The sequence below is a fragment of the Nipponia nippon genome, unplaced genomic scaffold, assembly GCF_047370975.1.
Source record: "Nipponia nippon isolate SJK-2023a ecotype South Korea unplaced genomic scaffold, ASM4737097v1 scaffold_5, whole genome shotgun sequence".
Taxonomy (NCBI): domain Eukaryota; kingdom Metazoa; phylum Chordata; class Aves; order Pelecaniformes; family Threskiornithidae; genus Nipponia; species Nipponia nippon.
Window position 1 is genome coordinate 12,899,967 of NW_028262369.1, and position 19,756 is coordinate 12,919,722.

Genomic DNA, 19,756 nt, shown 5'->3' on the forward strand with positions numbered 1-19,756 from the left:
TCATGCCCAAGGAGGAATCCCCATCGCCTGGCAGCACCCAGCCACAGGCATTGCCCAGACAGGGCAGGGAGTTACTTCCCATGTTCTGGGGACCACATGCTGCTCTCCAGCTCACTTCAGCTTGGATTTAGCAAAACACTTAAGTGCTGGTTTGAATTCCTCCCAAAGCCTTGCTGAAATCAGCAGCTTTGCTGAATCAAGGTCTAAACAGGCAGAGCTACTAGCAGTGACCAGGAAAGTTAATTCTCCTTCCTACCTGAAGGAGAAATGCTCAACCATCCCAGGGACAGGGAGCAGCTATCAAGAAGCATTAATTCCCCTGGAAAGCAAACACCCACACGTGGCATCCCACCAGCACACATGTGACCTGTTGTCCTGGTTTTGGCTGGGATACAGTTAATTTTCCTCCTAGTAGCTGGTATAGTGCTGTGTTTTGGATTTAGCATGAGAATAATGTGATAACACACTGATGCTTTAGTTGTTGCTAAGCAGTGCTTATACTAAGTCAAGGACTTTTCAGCTTCCCATGCTCTGCTAGTGAAGGGGTGCACAAGAAGCTGGAAGGGAGCATAGCCAGGATAGCTGGCCCAAACTGTCCAAAGGGCTATTCCATACCATATGACATACTCGGTATATAAACTGGGGGGAGTTGGCCAGGGGGCAGCAATCACTGCTCAGGGACTGGCTGGGCATCAGTCAGCAAGTGGTAAACAGTTGCTTTTTCCTAGGTTATTTTCATTACAATTTATTATTATTTTATTTCAGTCATTAAAATGTTCTTATCTCAACCCAAAAGTTTTCTTGCTTTTTCCCTTCCAATTCTCTCCCCCATCCCACCAGGAGGGAGGTGGTGTGACCAAGCAGCTGTGTGGTGCTTGGTTACTAACTGGGGTTAAACCACAACACCTGTGCACACATTCACAGCAAGCTCACACCTTCATGGTCTGTTTTTCCTCATTTCAGACTACACCAGGCTAGAATCCATCTGCCACCCTGGAAATTAATAGCAATCATTAAACAAAAAGAGCTGGCAAAAAGAAGCCTGAGGTGAAAAGCAGCTATTTCTGCCAGAAAAAAAATTAAAACTATTTAGACATACAGAAAGTCATTTATTACTGTGAAGTCCTCCCTCCACCTGGGGTTTAAATCTCATTACAGTTTGTCCAAAACAGATGTTACCCTTTTAACAGTAGATTATTAACGATAAACTCCATTCCTCCAGAGAGGGTGGGTGTTCTGGGTTCACTTGCTTTTTCAACTTGGGTAACCTCCACATGAAATGTTTATGAAAAGGACAGGCAATCCAAATCCTGGCATAGCTCCCTGCTTCTATTGTCTTGGACTTCAAAGTTTTTCTTTCCACTCTCCACATCTTTTGGAGGTCTCTGGATGAGCAGGGAAATACAGCAGCCCCAAGGGTGGCCACAGACCCTGCTGAGGAGTAGATAGGATGTTAAGGACTTTCATGTGCCACAAGCCCATGCTAGTGCACCAATAGCTGCTACTGCTGCTTTTCCCCCAGCAGTTTGGCGTTAACCATGTGTCAGACAAAACCGGTTTCTTTTGTATGGACCCTGGCACGTACATGACCCATTTTTCCAAGCTTCTCTGCTTCCACCCACACATTTTTTGGGCAGAAAACCATTTCGTTGGGTTTTAGGCTTGCTGACACCATAGAGGAGACCAAATGGTCCCTCACATCTGTGGCTGAGCATCCTCTATGGGAAAATATGGGCTTTGCTTATTCCCACAAGTGCACAAGTATGCTTCAGTGGGAAATCAGCTGGCCTTGAGAAAAATCACTGGCACAGATTTTAACCGGCCAGGCCCACAGTGGAGCCATATCTTTGTTCTGTTTAGATTTAACAGGATAAAGATACCTGCTCAGGAATCTAGGAGTCACATTAACCATGCTGTAAACACAATCAAATGAGACATTAATATCAGCTCCACAAGAATATGACCATCTAACTGCCCAGCCATCTCCCCCGCACCATTTCGGGTAGGAGGAAGCACATCCCCAGAGACCCTACCAAAGGGATGTTCTCACAGTGCCCCTCAGAGTGTGCCTGAGAAGCAGCAAGTACCAGCTATTTTGGGACTGTAACGGTGAAGTCAGTACCAGTATCTCAGGGCTCCCTCAGAAAACACTTTTTGCTATCTGTACAATTTTTTCTGCACCCTAAGGGAAGCGACAAGAGCTCTGCTGCTGGCCATGTATGTCTGTGAGTGCTTGTTACTGGAGGAGAGCCATTCCCTCAGCACAGCGCATCCCAGGCCTTCAGGCTTTATGGCTCGTAACCAAACCCTTCACGGAGCCCTGAGGGGCCCAAGGGTAGGCCCAAGTAAGCAGTGTACTCACCTCCCTATGGGTGTGGGGTATCCTTGGGTCCATTGCATGTCCATTCATGTTGTCAGAGGCATGGCAGAATAACTTCAGGGGCTGTGCTGGTGGAAGGAAAAGGCTGTAAGTTCATGACTGAAATTAAGCTGTTAAACAGCAGCTGAGGTGAATAAACACCCACAACCATCTTATGGGCTCTGCCTTCTGCCAGAGGGTACAGCAGGGCTGAGCATCCTCCCTTCATGGGGGCCAAACTAAGGTGCTTGTGGCATGGGTATTTGGCCCATGAGGAGTGTCCTATAAAATTTTATCGGGAAGGGTGAGTGCATATTTCCCCTGCTGAAACAACAGACCCACAGCCTGTTAAAGTGTTTTTCTCTAGAAACACGGCATCTGTTTGGGTTAAGAGGTCAGGACATAGGCAGGGTTGGAAATGTTGCAGAGGACCTGTCTTGACCTAGGGAAGGAGAAGAGGGTCCCTCCTCCAAGAGCTGACACATCTGAGCTCCTCCAGCAGAGCTGTGTGCCAGTGTGGGACCATGCTGGGTAAGCTGTGCATGGAAGGTGGTCATGCTTGGTTTCCTCTGCAATGCTGTTATCCTGAATAAACATTAGATGGCTTTTGGAGAGCTGCCCAGATGATCATTAACCTTCTCCTGGCCCATGAGAGGAAGCCAGCCTGCAGCACTGAGCTAAAATTAGGACTGTAGGGCACTGGGGCTTGCTAGATATTGCTATATCTGGGCAGAAACCCCCTTTAGAAAGTGGACAGCCAGAGGGTTCAGCCTTAAGCTGGGCTCCTTGGCTCCAGAGAACAAGAGCTAGATCATTAAAATCACAAAATAATTTAGGTTGGAAGAGTGGAAGAGACATCTGGAAGTCTTTTCCAACCAGAGAAGCAGGACCAACTTCAAAGGTGAACAAGTCAGTAAGAGGTTAGCAGAGGTGTTTGCCTACAGCATAGCCATAGCAATTCCAGTGTGCAGGACACTTGCTGATGAAAAGATGAATTCCTTTTTGCCTACCCAGAGATCACAGCAGACCATTACCATGAAGTCCTACATGTGCTGTATATTTTCTTGTCCATCTCTCAACACTCAGCAGTACAGTCCACCTAGAAAGCACGACTGAGGTAGGCACTGGCCAGAAACCCATACTTTCTGGCTTGAGACCCCTTCACAGTGCAAGAGTGGGACAGAGAGGGAAGAGTCCTTTTGAAAATATGACCATAAAAAAATCAGAGTAAACAAAACATTTTTGCCTCTGAAAGTAATTTCTAACAAAGCTAACCCTTTCATGGATCCACCACCAGATTTCATCCTGTATAAAAGCAGTTTTTTCCTGTCTGGGATGCAAAGGGTTATGTGGGCCTCCTGCAAAAATCAGTGAATGGAAGCAGTAAAATCCTCTTCTGAATAGCAGCAAAGATCTGAGGGAGGATGACAGTGCAGCAGAGACAAGACACAGTTCAGATGGTCAGTGCTGAGGAACACCAGTGGTTTCACTTCACAGCACAGGGCTGGCTGGCTCCCTCCATTGTATCAGTGCTGGAAAAACAAGCTTTGATCTTCAGCACTATTTACAGGGATGGGACAGGAGTCCTGCTTCCACACCAGACCTCTACTTTCCCCCATCAGCATAACCATCCCATAATGGAGCTGTGATTCAGGCTGATTATTTCTAAGGAAGAACCCCATCAAGTAAATACTAGAGAGGCTTTCTCCCATGGAAACAGACTTTTCTTATTACTACTGTTGTACCTGATCAGAGCTCTTAGTTCTCTACATCCCCTGAAATCTTTTTGCTCTTCACCTTCCTCTAACTCTGCCCCTCTAATTGCACTCCTTAGCTCTTTGAGGGCTCAACTGCACTGTCATGGGCTGGAGCTGACATTTCATATCTGCCCATGCTGATATTTCAGAAGGCTGATTTAATGCACAGGTAACCCAGCTGGGCTTAAGAGGTTGTTCACCAGGAAGATCATTTATGCATTTACTTAAACTCAGCAGAGAATTTTGCTCAGTGGCCCACAGCAGTGTGTGATAGGGCTGTCATCTCAAAAGACCCTGGAAGCTAAGCAGCATGAGATGGATGTAAATGACTTCAGACTACAGCTGAACAAAAAGCAGAATATCTGTATTTCCTGAAATCCCAAGAGCTAACCTGTCTTGAAAATATTGTTATTTTAACCCAGAATTTATTTTGCCATAGAACAAAAAGGTTCTTAAAAGTGTTTGTGCAAACAGGTTTCTTCTGGCCATTCCCAGACTGTAGCACTGGCCTCAGCCTAGCTGGTGGAGGCACAATAGCTTTAAACTAAAGCTCCCATCAGACACTGCAGCACTCACAAGTTTATAGCTAAATTGGCCTGAATCTCAACTTCCAAGAAAGATCATAGCTTTTCAGCCAAAGGTTTCATTTTGCAGAAAGTGCATTTTACACCAGAAGAACATTTTACTGGAGAATTCCCCATGCAGCCAGCTGCACAGCAAGCTGTCTCCTATGGCAATCCATGTCAGGCAGCAACAAGGGTTGGCTGTTCAAAGGGAAGCCAAGGCAGGAGCCAGGGGTGACCCCAGCACAGGGGGTTCCCTCCCCACCCAGGGTGGTATCTCCCAGCACATGAACACCACAGGCAAGGTGCTGGCAATAGGGTCCATTGACACTCCCAGACAAGACAAGAGATGAAAGATATCCAGGGTCCATCCAAGGAGTCCAGTTGGGAGCAAAAGGAGACGGGACCAGGGGTAGCACTGGACACAAGTTGCAGCACATGTCTGAGGGGTCCAGCTAGGAGATAAGCCACCTACCATGCAGGCCTGAGGTCTATCCTGAAGGCAAAACCACAAGCAGAACTGGAGACAGGCACCAACAGCAGAGCTCAGGAGAGAACTTGAGGCCCAGGGCTGAGCTTATATGGAGCTCCTGAGCCCATGGGCAGAGGGTGTGGGTGGAGGCCCCAGGTGAGGCTGATCAGAGTCATTAGTGTTTTCGGGGCCTTGACAACCAGATGCATTTCAGGCACCTCAGATTGACATTCATTCGGCCACTGGTCTGCAGAAAGTGTCCCATGCCTCCTGCAAAGAGACTGCAAAATGATCCAGCAGCCAGAGAGTCTGTGAACACTGAAGAGCCATCAGCGTCTTGATCTCTATTGACTTGTATTCCCCTTGATAGCAACAATCCAAGGAGAGAAACATTGACCCTACCACCATATAGAGCCCATGAGTGTTGATATACTGGTAGTAGTAATGCCCCTGTATAGAAACCAAGTGTGTAATTTCTGTTTGTTTCTTCCAGCCTATCCCAGAAAAGTGATCTCTTCCCCATCCCTCCCACCTGGCTACTTGTCGTCTAGTCTGTGGCCTCCCAAGGTCTCAGTAAAAGCTATCCTGTATGCAGTGCTGGGCACTTCTCTCTCAGCCCCCCTTTACCTCTCTGCTTCATTCCTTCTTCATCTCTCTTCAAACCTCAGTGGAAAATATATCTCTTCTCCCTTGCCTATTTTTCTTAAATAATAAATAATAGCAGGAGAGAGAGTTGAATTGAGTGGAGAACTCTATTATCTAACACTGTAAGGCATTTGGGAATAAGGTTGGGATGCACAAAATGCTGCCTAAACCCTGTCTGTGGAGGCAATATTAGTACCAGGACCTCTGGATATAAAATGAACTTGAATTTTACAGGCCTGGGCATCTTTATTATTCAGCGTGGTTGTGATTCTGACCAACATCACCTGGCAGGAGGCATGCAGCAAACACCAGGAATACGAATGAGCAGAAGAACCTGCCTGGAAGCCTCCTTTCCCCACCTGACATATACAGGATGGACGTCAAGCCATTTAGGGGAGACTTCATCACTAACAAGTGTTTTCTCTGACATCTTGGAGCTGCCTCCTCGGATTATTTTATGCATAATGAAGCGCGAAGGTTCATTTTAAAATTTGGTGCCTGTTAGCCGAATTTTCCCTCCCCACCTCTTTGGGTGACTAAACATTTATTGTTTGTAATGTATCGCTTCTGTTTCGCTATGGCTCTCTTTGTAGTGGGGCTCCTTCATTTACTGATAAAATGGCCCGAGCGGCTGTGAAAGAGGGTCTAAGAGAAGCTGAAACACGGCCAGCTGGAGATGGAGCAGCTAGGGACAATGACGTTACGGAGATGCAAAAATGCCAAGGAGAGGAGCACTGTTGTGTGTATGCGTGTATACGCACGCACACACACGCGCGCGCTTGTTAATCTGGCTCCTTGCCTTCACTCAGTAAATCTAATCCACAGTTTGAAATAACTCATTCAGTAGAATAACAAAATTAGGAATTGAGTGCCAGGACAGCACATTATTATATGTGCTGCCCAACTCACTCTCCCTTTACCTACCCAGCCCCCACAGCTGCTTTGTTTGCTTCCTTGCAGCTGCTGCTCTGGTTTAATATACTGAGATGCCATTAGTTGGGAGATAGATAGAAGCAAAAACTTACCAGCTGGCCTGCACTGGTTTTTGGAGCCCCAGCTTTACCTTTTCTTTTCCACCTCCCTTGCTTTTGGTTGCTGCTGCTTATCCAGTGCAGGCTGCATCCTCATGGACATCACAAAATCACAGCAGTCCCTCTTTGCCACTGGGTTGTTGGTGGGGACCAGGGCTGGAGAAGCAGGGACAGGTAGGAGGGGAGGATGTCGCAGGTCAGGGTTGAGGATTAGCAGGGCGAAGCACAGACCTGGGCTCCAGTAGGGATGCTGGAGATCAGAGGCAATGCATAGGAGCAGCAAGGAGTGAGGGAGTTGTCATTGACCCTTTGCTGGCCTCTGTAAGCCACATAAGCCCGGCATCTTCTCAGCTGGTCAAACCATGCTGCCTTCTGAAAGCAGAAGGAAAGGAAAATACAACAGTGTCTGCAGTGCACAGGTAACTCTGTGCAGGAATGATGTTTCCTGCAAGGTACTGGGTGGGTGCCATGGCCTCCCAATGGATGTGGCATGTTGTCATTGTCAGCATGGTGCCACGGTTCAAGATATCTCTGACTGAGATTAAATTCATAATTTCAAATAATTTCTATTGTTATTCCACACTGTCTTAATTTCTCTCCTTTGTTTATTTCTCAATCAGTGAAGGAGAACCCCAAATCTCCACTTTCCCGGTTGTTTTTCACATTAGAGTTGTAGGTGGTTTGTTCCCAGGTTTTCCCAGGCAGCTCTGTGGAGGGTCAAAGAACTGGGAAAAGTGGTGTGCAGTTGGGTTACCAGGAGAATAAAACCAAGACAGATGGGCAAATACAAATCAGGCAGGCAGGAGGGTTAAAACACTAGCTTTTCTTACTAATTTTTGTCCAGTCTGTGGGGAAGAGGCAGGGGGGTCTCTCTCCTGCTCTCCAGAGCCACGTCCCAGCTGCAGGAGGTCAAGGACAGCAAAGGCTCCTTGGCCGACCAGCTGCTCTATTTCTAGCCTGCAAGAATCAAGCCCAGGATTTCAGAAGCAGAAATGAACAGAAAAGGGAGATTAGAGGGGAGGTAAAAGGTAGAAAAGGGAAGAAGAAGAAACTTCCTAGATGTGTGTTATCTGCTGTGACAGGGAGGTGAGTTGGGAACCACTGCGAGTGCCCCTGCTCCCGTCCTGCCTCGTGGGATGCTCAGTGCTTGGCTGATGTCGCAGCGCACACACTCAGACGCACACCCACACGCACCCGCGTCGGCATGATGCTGGGAAGGAGGCTTTCAGAAGCCAACAAGAACAATTATCCCTTCTGTGCAAAGCAACAAGACCCACTCCTCCAGTCCCCAGTCATGTCCTGGCAATCTAATAAAAAGGGAGATTAGCCCCTCTTTCCTTTCTTACATCTCCTTAATGCTGTCATTTTATTCACACTTTGCAAAGCAAATAAACCAGCAAATTGCTTGCTTTAATGAGCTGAAATTAAACTCAGGCTGCTGATAAAATGCATTTTCTCCTTTCTGTTGTTGGGAAGGACTTGTCTGATAGGCAACGTACAGGAAAGAAGAGAAAACACACAGCAGGAGCCTTATTGAATGTGTTTGAGTCATTTACCATTGCTCTTCTTCACCCCCGACACCTCCAATTAGATGAGGGAGGCACACAGGTGATGAGAAGGCTATAGGGGATCAGCCTGGCAAGGTCCATGGAGGGTCTGTCTCTGCTCTTTGCTCACAGCATGGTCCTGCTCCACTAGCTGATGCCCTCTGACACAGGCTGCAGCCCACAGTCTCCCCAGGGAGGAGTGACAAGAAACCTTCCTCTGAAAAAAAAAAAAGCTAGTTTGGCTCTGCAGAGCAATCCCAAATACAAGCTTGCCCAGAGAGGATGGTTGGGTCAAAACAGGAGTTAGAGGAGATAGAATAAGTGCTCGCTAAAGAGAATATGCCAGGATGCATCACTCCCTGCTGCCTGTGCTGCCTCAATTTGGCAGGGCTTCCCCTGCCTGCAGGAGGTCCCTGTAATGCACAAGCCCATGGAGGAGGGCAGGGAGATGCTCATACCAAGGGCAAGCACTGCGGGGCAGCAGGCAAGGAAAGCACCTTCCATGCCATCCCAGTTGGACAACTGGGGAAACCCATTGCTAACGGTCCTGCAGGCCAGGACTACCCATTGCTGTCCTTTTCTCACACCCTTAGGGACAACATGCACCCCCATTGGGAGGCAAGCTGAGGAACTGGAGACCAGGCTGTGGCAGAGGAGAGCGGGCACGTCTAGAGCCCTGCTTGCAACCAGAGGCAGCGAAGTTCTCTACCTGCAGCACAACACATCTGCTGGGATTTTCATCCCAACAAGAGGAGCACGGGGTGCTTTCCTTCAGTCTCCCACAGCCCCATGAAGCACTATCATTATCTCATGGTACCAGAGAGGGGACTGGAGCGCAGAGAGGTTAATTGAGTTGCCCATTGCTGGGAGGGATGTAGCAGCAGACGGCTCTTGGCCTGTCACTACAGCCTGTGCCTCCCCATCTGCTGGGGACGGTAAGGGGGGGCACTCACCTGCAGTGCCCCAGGGAGCACAGCCCTTCCTCGCTGGCTCCAAGGACTCAGCTACGGCAAAATGGGCTGCCAGGTCCTGGCAAAGCATCCCAGGGAAGGGACAGCACATCCTTGCAAATGTGCTCCTGCCAGCGCGGCGGGTGCTATTCCCCCAAATGGGGTTACCCACAATATCAGTATCACTGCAGTGATATAAGGGCTTCAGCTGTAACAGCAAGGTGAAAGCATGCTAAAGTCCAGGTTTCTAACCCCAGGAAGGAGGAGACCTGAGATTCAGCTGCCTTGCCCTCAGCATCTCCTCCACCCAGAAACCCATTCCTAGTAAACTTTTGAAAACCTCGTGCTGTTGAGCTTTCTTCCGAATGTAGCTGGGATAGGACAGCACCAGGCACTGGGGAGACAGAGAGACCTGCAAGTACCCAGGCAGGGCCCCATAGAAGCATCATCTGAGGGCCAGTACTTCTCACCGACACACGCCTGCACACCTGCCACAAACAGTACAGTCCTCAAGAAGGGTGTACTCTGCACACCCTGCCCTCGGTGGGGGCAGTGGGTGTCTGGCTGTTGGTTTCCTCTACAGCCTCACCTCCCCCTAGCAGCTGGAGGGGAGTCTGCTGGAGGACTAGGTGGCCAAAGAGTCTCATGTGCAGAGATCTAACGCGAGAGCAGATCTTGTTATTCATGTAATGGAAGCCCAACTGTGACACCAGGGAATAGACTCATTGTTCACAATACAGAAAGAACAAATAAACTGTTTTACTGCTTATTATTACTGGCCTGTTTACTGAGGTATAAACTGTGAATGGTTAACAGGGATCTCTGCAGTGAAACATAGTCTGCCTCATTGCCTGCTATCACGAGTGGAAAAGAACCTGGTTTCTTCAGGACAAGGGCAAGGGTATATCATCTGCCTCTAAAGGCCCCTTCAAAATCAGTCTCACACAATTTTCAGGCGTGCAGCACCCAGCACAGTCCCTTCACTGCCTGGGCACTGGGAAACGGTTTGGAAACCAATTTCTGGATTTATACTATTTTGCAGATCCAATGAAAGACAATTTAGATGTAAGATGTGCCCCTCTCTCCTTCATGGATGCCCAAGAAACCTCCAGTTCCTACCAGCTATGTTTTCAATGAGTGCTGGTGGTATCTTCCCTGCCTCCTACGGTCTGCCCTGGGACAAGGGAGACAACCAGAGCTCCCATTCCCAACAAAAGTCCCAAGAAGGATTTTTCTAGATAGGTCATGATGTTTTCTCCCAGGGAAGGGACAGCACCTCTGTCTCTGCCACAACACCTCACTGCATCTATCCTACTAGCCCAGAGAGCTGTTTGGCAGTAGAGATGTCCACAGATGATATTTTCAACATCTTGTGGAAAAGCATGATCCAGGAGATGCTGATGTTCATGCAGTTCCCTTTTCTCCACTTTTGCTTTCCTGTTTCCCTAAGAAGTTACAAAAGGAAGTAGAAGTGCTGTCCATGGATATTTATGTTTAGTCAAAAACGCAGGAGAAAAGAATGGAAAATGTATGCCAGGAATGAGAGCTCTTCTGTGGGAAGTGAGGCTGCTGGCAGTCCCACAGGTTTCTTTCCCTGTTGGTTTGTGTCTAGTGAAGACTCTTCCTGGTCTTCAAACATCTGTTTCTGGATGAGGAGGGAAGATCTTGTCCCATCTTCTGCAAATATTCTTCTAATGCCACTGAACGGTTGATGGTCTTCCTCACCTTTGCATCATTTCACCCAGAAGGGAGAGAGGAGTCTTGGAGACAGGCAGCAAGCCTCAACCACAGACAAGGACATTGGATGTTGGACAATCACGCTAGCATGTTTTGTAGTCAGAGTGCCCTGAAACTACTGCTCAGGTTCCCAGAAACAAGACAGGCTCTTGATGCTGGGCTTTATCCTAAATGCTACGCAGCAATGCAGTCAGAGAGACACGGTGTCCCCAGTCAGCATCCCCCTCTGTGGGCACCGCTGCTGCGCACATCAGCATGTGAGACAGTTAGGATTCCCCTCAGCAAAACGCTGCAGCATCAAATCTACATCAGAGCGAGTTGTCTAGACTTCATCTGCTCTCAGTGGAGAGGAACAGACACTTCTGGGGCATCACTCCTCTCCTCCTAAGGTAGACACCTAAATAGGTCAGACAAACGGTGCCCTGGATGTGCATTGGTCTCTCCCCTGCCTATAACGTGATGCTGGACAATGCGCTCAAAGGAGGGTGACCTCCATCGTCAGTGACCACCTTCCCTCGTGCTGCCAAATGCCGCTGGCGGCAGTGCCCAAATAAACCAAAGGCTCCTTGAAAGGTGGTAGCCAGAGTTAGAAGGCAAGTGCCTAACATTAAGAGGATAGTTGGAGGCATTTCCAACACCTCTGAATGCTAACTGTCTTTCCTTTGTATTTAGTTTGTGCTTGTATTTTGTTTTGAGCAGGTGAGCCGAGGGACCGATCGGGGACAGCCAGATCCACGGAGGCACATGGAGATGGGGACCAGTGTCACGATGGGCAGCAAAAAGAAAACTAGGAGATGTACTGTAAAAAGTGAGAGGAAGGCTTGTCTCTAAGCCAGAGGGACTCCTCCGCACAGGCACCTAACTTCATGACTCCCTCCCTGAGATGCCAGAGACCTGGTGATGTGGGACCAGCCTCAGCCACCCAGGCCTTGGTAGTAGCCCCCGGTTGGTGGCTGCCGAGTACTGCAGGCGCCAAGGTCCGCTTTCTCCACAGATGCTTCCCCCCTGTCTCCAAGCCATGAGGAGAAGGGAGATGCGAGCGAAGATGCCGAAGAAGCACTAGCCCACGTCTTCCTGGCCCCCATCCCGCTCCCGGCTTCTGGCAGACCAGGAACCCCTTCTCCGCACCGCCCTTCCAGATGGCAGGTCGCCGGTGGGCCGTGACGTCAGCCCTCTGTATGTGCGTGGCCGCCGTCTCTCTCCTGCACACCGGTGGGGTGCAGGCAGACTGCTGGCTCATTGAGGGGGACAAGGGCTTTGTCTGGTTGGCCATCTGCAGCCAAAACCAGCCCCCCTACGAGTCCATCCCCCAGCAAATCAACAGCACCATTGTGGACTTGCGGCTGAACGACAACAAGATCAAGAGCGTGCAGTACGCCTCGCTCAGCCGCTTCGGCAACCTGACATACCTCAACCTGACAAAGAACGAGATCTCCTATATCGAGGATGGTGCCTTTTCAGGACAGTTCAACCTCCAGGTGCTGCAGCTGGGTTACAACCGACTGAGGAACCTCACCGAGGGCATCCTCCGGGGCCTGGGGAAGCTGGAGTACCTCTATCTCCAGGCCAACCTCATCGAGTCTGTCACCCCCAATGCCTTCTGGGAGTGCCCCAACATAGTGAACATTGACCTGTCCATGAACAGGATCCAGAGACTCGACAGCAACACTTTTCGGGGCCTAAACAAGCTCTCTGTCTGTGAACTCTACAGTAACCCCTTTTACTGCTCCTGTGAGCTCCTTGGCTTCCTGCAATGGCTGGAGGCTTTCACCAACATGACACGCACGTATGACCGGATGCAGTGCGACTCCCCACCCGACTACACGGGCTACTACCTGTTAGGCCAAGGCCGGACTGGCTACCGCAATGCTCTGAGCATGCTCTCTTCCCTTTGCACCGGTGGCTCCTACACTGTGATCCCTCGTTTTATCCCTCCCAGATACCAGGTGACCACGGCACCCTCCGAAAGCCCCTGCTCTGAGGAGGAGTGCTCCTCCGGCGACGGGACGACCCCACAGTTCTCCCTCTTCACACCCATCAGCGAAACAGAGGTGCGCCCCAACATCCAAGTGAAACACCTCAGCCACAACTCAGCTGTCCTCACCGTGCAGATCCCCTACCCCTTCAGCAAGATGTACATCCTCTCCCAGTTTGAAAACGGCTTCTCCTCCATGATCACCAAGCTCAGGAAGAAGGAGGAGAACATCACCGTGAGCAACCTAGTAGCACAAAGAGATTACACCTACTGTGTAGTCTCTGTCCACCAATACTCCAAGTACAACCACACTTGCGTCACCATCACACCCACCAGACCCAACCGCAAGGAGCCAGTGCCCACCCCTTCCACTGCCACTCATTATATCATGACAATCCTGGGCTGTCTCTTTGGCATGGTGATTGTCCTGGGCGTTGTGTATTACTGTCTCCGGAAGAGGCGCCAGCAGGAGGAGAAGCACAAAAAGGCTGCCGGCAGCATGAAGAAGACCATCATTGAGCTGAAATATGGGCCAGAAATGGAGACCACTAGCATCACCCAGCTGTCTCAGGGACAGATGCTGGGCGGGGAGACGGTGACCCGCATCCCCTACCTGCCTTCTGCTGGCGAGGTCGAGCAGTACAAGCTGATTGACAGCAGCGAGACCCCCAAGGCCACCAAGGGCAACTACATGGAGGTAAGGACGGGTGAGCAGCCCGAGAGGCGAGACTGCGAGCTGTCCCTGCCACCGGACACGCAGAGCTCTGTGGCTGAGATCTCCACCATTGCCAAGGAGGTGGACAAGGTGAACCAGATCATCAACAACTGCATCGATGCCTTGAAATCTGAGTCCACCTCCTTCCAAGGGGTGAAATCAGGGGCAGTCTCCACGGTGGAGCCTCAGCTGGTGCTCTTATCAGAGCAGATTCCCAGCAAGCATGGATTCCTCTCCCCTGTCTACAAGGAAAGCTACAATCACCCTCTCCAGCGACACCACAGCATGGAGGCGGCCCCCAAACGCTCCAGCACCTCTTCCAGTGGCTCCATACGGAGCCCTAGGTCCTACCGCTCTGAGGGATCAGGCCACAAATCAGAAGCCAAATACATCGAGAAGACGTCCCCCACCACTGACACCATCCTCACTGTGACACCCGCCGCGGCCATCCTGCGGGCAGAGGCGGAGAAGATCCGCCAATACAGTGAACACCGGCACTCGTACCCTGGCTCGCACCAAGGGGAGCAGCATGACAGCATGGTGGGGCGAAAGCCCTCCATCCTGGAGCCTCTGACCCGTCCTCGCCCCAGAGACCTGGCCTATTCCCAGCTCTCGCCTCAATATCACAACCTGAGCTACACCTCCAGCCCAGAGTACACCTGCAAACCATCACACAGCATCTGGGAGCGCTTCAAACTCAACCGCAAGCGGCACAAAGATGAGGAGGAATATATGGCAGCCGGCCATGCCCTACGCAAAAAGGTCCAGTTTGCCAAAGACGAGGATCTTCATGACATCTTAGACTACTGGAAGGGCGTCTCTGCCCAGCAAAAGTCCTGAGTCCTCACACAACTCGTGACTTAACACACTAACTGGACCAAAAGAAATCTGCAGCAGCTATTTTTATTCAGACTGTCTTTGAAACAAAATAAAATAAATTAAAAAAAATGAATCAATAAAAATAAAAGAGAGAACAAATTATGAAAATCTATAAATATTCTATATAATATATAAAGTGAGATATTAAAATGTCCTCACATTGGTGAGACATGCACCAAATTTGAATACAAACTTTACAAAACAAACAAACTGTGGAGTGAAAAAAAAAAGTTTTGTTTCATTTTGATTTTTTTAAAAAAAATAAGAAAAAAGAAAAAAATTGAATATTAAAAGAAAGTGAAAGAGCGGGCAGAGAGCTGAGGTCTGACGTTTCCCAATATTGCATTGCATGAGTCCCTATTCCGTGATTTTGTGGATTCTTTGTGAACAGTTTGTGTTCTTCCTTCCTTCCCTTCCAAAATCAACAGCAACAAAAACAGCAACAAAAACCAAAAAGAGACCAGAAGGAGATCCATCCTTTGGGCTGTTTTTGCAAACGGAGTCTTCCAGTTTAGACTTTTACCCGGTTGAAGGCCCGTTCACATTTTCACTCACTGAGAGATTTTACCACACATTGCATTGTAAACCGAAGTCGTTAATTGTACAGAGAAAATTTCTATATTTGCAATGTTTGCTGTATAATGAGAAAGAGAGAGGAGAAAAAAAAAAAACAATACTACATCTACTAAAATATATATATCTATATATATCTATATTCACCTGTTTGTGCCAGGTTTTCATCACGGGTTTTAGAGAAAGAGATGGATTTTGGTTTGAAGGAATTTTTTGGTGGTTGGTTGGTGGTTGGTTGGTTGATGGGATATTTTTTGGAGAGGGGGGAGTGTTTGGGTTTCTAAGTGTTTGATTTTGATTTCTCCCAGCAATTGTTTGTGTCCAAGTTCTCATCACTTCCAAGTAAATTGAGAAAAAAGGCACGTACCCAGAAAAGCAGAATCCCCCACGTTATTCCAGGTGGGAGACCATCACCACCAGGAACAGAGAAGGGGATGAGAAGTGAAGGGCTCTTGGTTGAACAGGTGCCACCACGCAATGGGATTTCTCCTGCAAATTAAAAGGTATTGGTCTCTCCCCCTAAACAGACATATATCTGGAGAGCTGTGGCCCTTGGGGCCAGACACTGAGGGGTGGGTTATCCACTTACCTTTCAAGATGGGGAGCCAGTGATGAGTTAGAGCAGAAAGCCTCTTGCCACTCTGCAGAGAAGAACATCATTGAGGGGTCATTTTTGCTGAGGGAGAAGACACTAAGCATTTACAGCTTGCTTATATTGAGAGCTATTACAGTAGGCACAGGCCCTGGGCCAGGGATCCTGCCGCTCACTCCTGGGACTCCCACCGCCGCACATCTGGCAGCTCCCCCATGGATAACCCCAAACGCAGCCACAGCCTCAGGCAAGGAGTGCAGCACCTCCTGCCTGCAGCCCTAGCACTGCCCATGGGCCAGTTTGACTCTCATTTCACGAGTGGCTTTGGAGATGGACACCCTGGGGAGCCCCTGAACAGCCCTTGAGACTCTGAGACTGGAAGGGTAGGGGATGGCCCTGTGTTCATGTCTCGTGTTCACCCAAGCAGCCACATGCGCTTCAACCATTGCTTTCCAATGAAAGACTCAATAGCTTTTTTTTTTTTTTTCCCCAAGACTCAATAGCTTTTTGCCCCATCTCTAAAATACTCACAGACGATGCCCTACTCATGGGATGAGGAGGAGGAGGGAGGCAGTGAGGCCATAAAGGCAATCCCAGGCCATGCTGGTGGCTGAAGGACACAATTTTGCCCCTATTAGTGCCAGCTGAGTTGCAAGCCCCCACGTCTTACCCCATGACCGACAAGAAGCAGGGGCCACACGAGAGTCAGGGAGGTGCTCTTCTCCCCTGGTGAGTATGTGGGAGCCCAGCAAGCCAGCACAGCGAGGTGCTAAGCTCCCCAAATGCAGCCCTTCGGGGCCCTGCTGCTTGACAGAGTTTTTCCCTTGAATCCTGCTCACAAGTCTCTTTGGATGGACACCCTGAGTCCTGACAGATGAGCACTAGGGCCCAGGAGCAAACCATATCCCATCCTGTTATTTCAATATTTCAAAGTGATTTTGACAGGTATTCTTGCAAAGGTTATGTTTGTTCAGAAAGGAGCTGAGCCAGGAAGACACGGAGCAGGCTGGGAAGTGCATGAGTTCATTCCCCATGGTTATTTGTGTAGACAACAAACCATTAGCAGGGTTTCATAATAAAAGGCAGGCAATTTCCCCAGGAACATACTCACTCTGCATGAGCAAAAGCACATTCCTCCACCTCCTCCAGGTGCCCCAGAACCTGCCCACAGCATGCAGCTTCCTGGGGCCGCATCTTGCTCACCAGTCAGTGAGCAGGACCTGGAAAGGGGAGCTGAGGATCACCCCCTCTTGTTTCATGATATCATGGCGGGTCCCTCCCCAAATCTCAGCTGGACCAAAGCAAACCCTTCAGCCGAAAGCACCTTCCCTTGCAAACCCTGAGTGCCTCTTGGAGAAACAGGAGTTGGTCAGCCAGGATGGATAGGGGAAATGGTAGTGGGGCATCCTGGCACTGTTTCATGGTCTCAGGGGATTCCTCACCAAGAGGCTGGGATGGTCAAAGGTGGTGGCAGTTAATGAGTTAATTTGGGCTCACATGCTCCAGCGATGGCAGTCACTGATAGATACCGAAAGACCTTCCTCGGTCACTCCCCCAATGAGACCAGTTCCCACACCAGTTTGGAAATGACAACGTGACCACAGCAGCCAGGAGCAATGGCACAACCAGCAGAGCATTATGCCTCGCTGTGGAGGCAGCAGCACGTCAGCAGCGAGTTCATCTCTTTACCTGGGGCAAGCAATTTTGCTCCTCTCTGCCTCTGTTTCCTCCTCTGCAAAAAGCTTTCTTGTGGCATTGAGGGCGTAGGCTGGTTGGGGAGGCTCAATTAATTAATTGCCTGTCTGTGAAGCCCGTTTAGCTCCTAGAATAAAAGCCACTATAGAAATGCAAAGTTGTTAGTGGCATAAAACAGCAGGGGCAGATGAAATCAAAGCTTGATTCTGTTTTCACACCAGGATTCCACTGGTCATAAACCAACAGAGACTGACACAGGAAATGTGATACAGCAGCACTGGCCTTTCTAAATTAAACACTTCCCAGATGCAAACTCTCTGCAGTTTGAGATAAGGAGGGCTAGAAAATATCTAGGCCCCTCCACCTCCAAGGTACCTCCAAGGGAGGTACCTGCACATGCAGCACCCTGTACCCCCCTAAGTCAGTGGGGCCTCGCTGTGGGTCTCAGAGAGCTCCAGGTGGCTCCTTGGGTGACGATGCAATGGCCATGCTGCTGAGCACCCTCCAGCCTCCTTGCCCTCCCTCTAAGATAGGGTGCAGTCCTGGCAGCCGTGGTCCACATCCCTTGGCATGAGATGCCACATGATGAGCTGAGAAAAAAGCCAGGCAAGAAAAGGGAAGAAGTCCCACTGTGCCCAAAGCCACCACCCCGTGCATGGACCTCCTGGGCTGCCTCTGCACAGGGCCTGGTGAGCTCTGTCCACAGCATCTTTCATGCCCCCAAAGACAGCTGCTTTACAGACTCCTCTGAAGGCAGAGGGAGAATTTCACCACCTGCAACCTGTTGGGTGCTTTTCTTCTTTATTTTGTCTCCTGTTCAACCACCAAAGCTCTTAAGCTGCTTCTGCAAAGAGAAATGATGCTCTGTCCAGCCAGGCTGTTCCTATTGCCCCAAACCCCTCCAAAGCAAGAGGGCTCCCTGCCAAGCAGAAAGGAGGGGGCATGGGAAAGACATGTCAGAGTGAAGAGGAGGGGAGGCCAGGGGAAAGGTTCCTCCTTTGTTTTGCCCCACCTCAAAGGGCAAGTGGATCCAGTGAACTGGGAGCCAGCACAGAAAGCTACCACCAGTGCTGAGGACCCAGAGGTTCCCATAACCCCCTCCTGCAGCAGCCTGGGCTCTGTCACTGTAGAGTGTGAAAAAAGGGAAGGGAAAAGAAAGGGAGGGAGAGGGATGAAAGGCAGGGAGAGGCATGCAATGCATAGGTAGGGGAAGGCAAGGCTGTGGGAGCAGCTGTGCCTGGCATGGGACAGGCAGCAGCCCCCGGAGGGGCCAGCGAAGGCATCGAGCAAAGCCGCTCTGAGAGAGGTTTTTATTTTTTAAGAGAGAGCAGTTGTTTCCCTGCGGCAATGAAACAGAGAAAAGGAGCAGAGGGACCTGCCGCTGCTGCTTCTCCCAGCATCTCAGCAACACCTTCTTGTTGGAGCATAAATCAGAGCCCACGTTACCCACAGCTCAATCCTTGCTCAGGCCAAGAGACAGCAAAGGACTCTGTCATGTGTTGCAAAGTCTGTGTGACGTCTAGAGCCTGAATATTTTTTAAAGGCCTGTAAATTAGGACAGAAACCTCTCTCTATACAGACATGTGCCATTTAAGCTCAGCGTTCCTGAGGGCAGCCACCTGCTCTGGTGTCCATGTGTTTCAAAACATGGCCCATGGGAAGGGCAATGTCCACAGACAGAAACATGGGGTAACAAGGGGTGGCAGTGGTGGCAGGTGCTGCCTGGCCAGATTCCTCTCTGAGGCCACAGAGCACCTGAGAGGGGATGTGGCAGCCCTGCAGCTGGCGGCTGCCTTCTTCACAGCTGATGCATATTGGAGGTGTCATGCCTGCCTCCAGTGCGGCATTTGAGCCTCTTGGGGGCTTCAGCTGGATCTGCCATAAGAGTGGGTGCAAATCACATGGGAGGGCATCCATGAGGATGCATCGTGGCCCTAAGGGAGGGAGGTGCTCCCTGGTCACCACCGAGACCATGACAACAGCCAGACAGTGCTGGCTCTGCTCAAATCTGTGCTGCTTGCTGGGCAGTGGGACCTTTCCCAGGGCTGTAAGTGCCACTGGAGACAGTTCTCCTTCAGCCCCATTGAGGCCCATTGAGCCCCATTGAGGCTGACCATGAGGTCAGCCCATGCATGCACACCTGGGTGATGCTCAGGGCCACCAGAGAGCTGGTGGAAGAGCAGGACCCTGAGCACAAGCTCCAGCAGCCCAGCCATCTCCTGCACCTGCACGCTCCTCACTCCCAGCAACCCCAGCTAACTCCCCT

At 50.0% G+C, this 19,756-nt stretch overlaps 1 protein-coding gene and 1 long non-coding RNA gene across 5 annotated transcripts in view; one reads left to right on the top strand and one right to left on the bottom strand.

Moving 5' to 3' along the window:
• The window catches only part of ELFN1 (extracellular leucine rich repeat and fibronectin type III domain containing 1), a 108,854-nt gene extending 93,567 nt beyond the window's left edge, over window positions 1-15,287 (top strand). For all 4 annotated transcript variants that reach the window (XM_087732223.1, XM_087732222.1, XM_087732224.1 and 1 more), the window contains one exon: window positions 11,761-15,287. In XM_087732223.1, the coding sequence (XP_087588349.1) occupies window positions 12,201-14,591 (2,391 nt within the window). In that variant the 5' untranslated portion in view covers window positions 11,761-12,200 and the 3' untranslated portion in view covers window positions 14,592-15,287. The remainder of the gene's footprint in view (window positions 1-11,760) is intronic.
• Window positions 1,205-5,219, bottom strand: LOC148052042 (uncharacterized). The gene is made up of 3 exons (XR_015698642.1): window positions 5,155-5,219; window positions 2,363-2,448; window positions 1,205-1,434 (listed from the first exon to the last, which is right to left on the bottom strand). It is a non-coding gene; the product is annotated as an uncharacterized LOC148052042 (long non-coding RNA).
• Window positions 15,288-19,756: the final 4,469 nt, after the last annotated feature.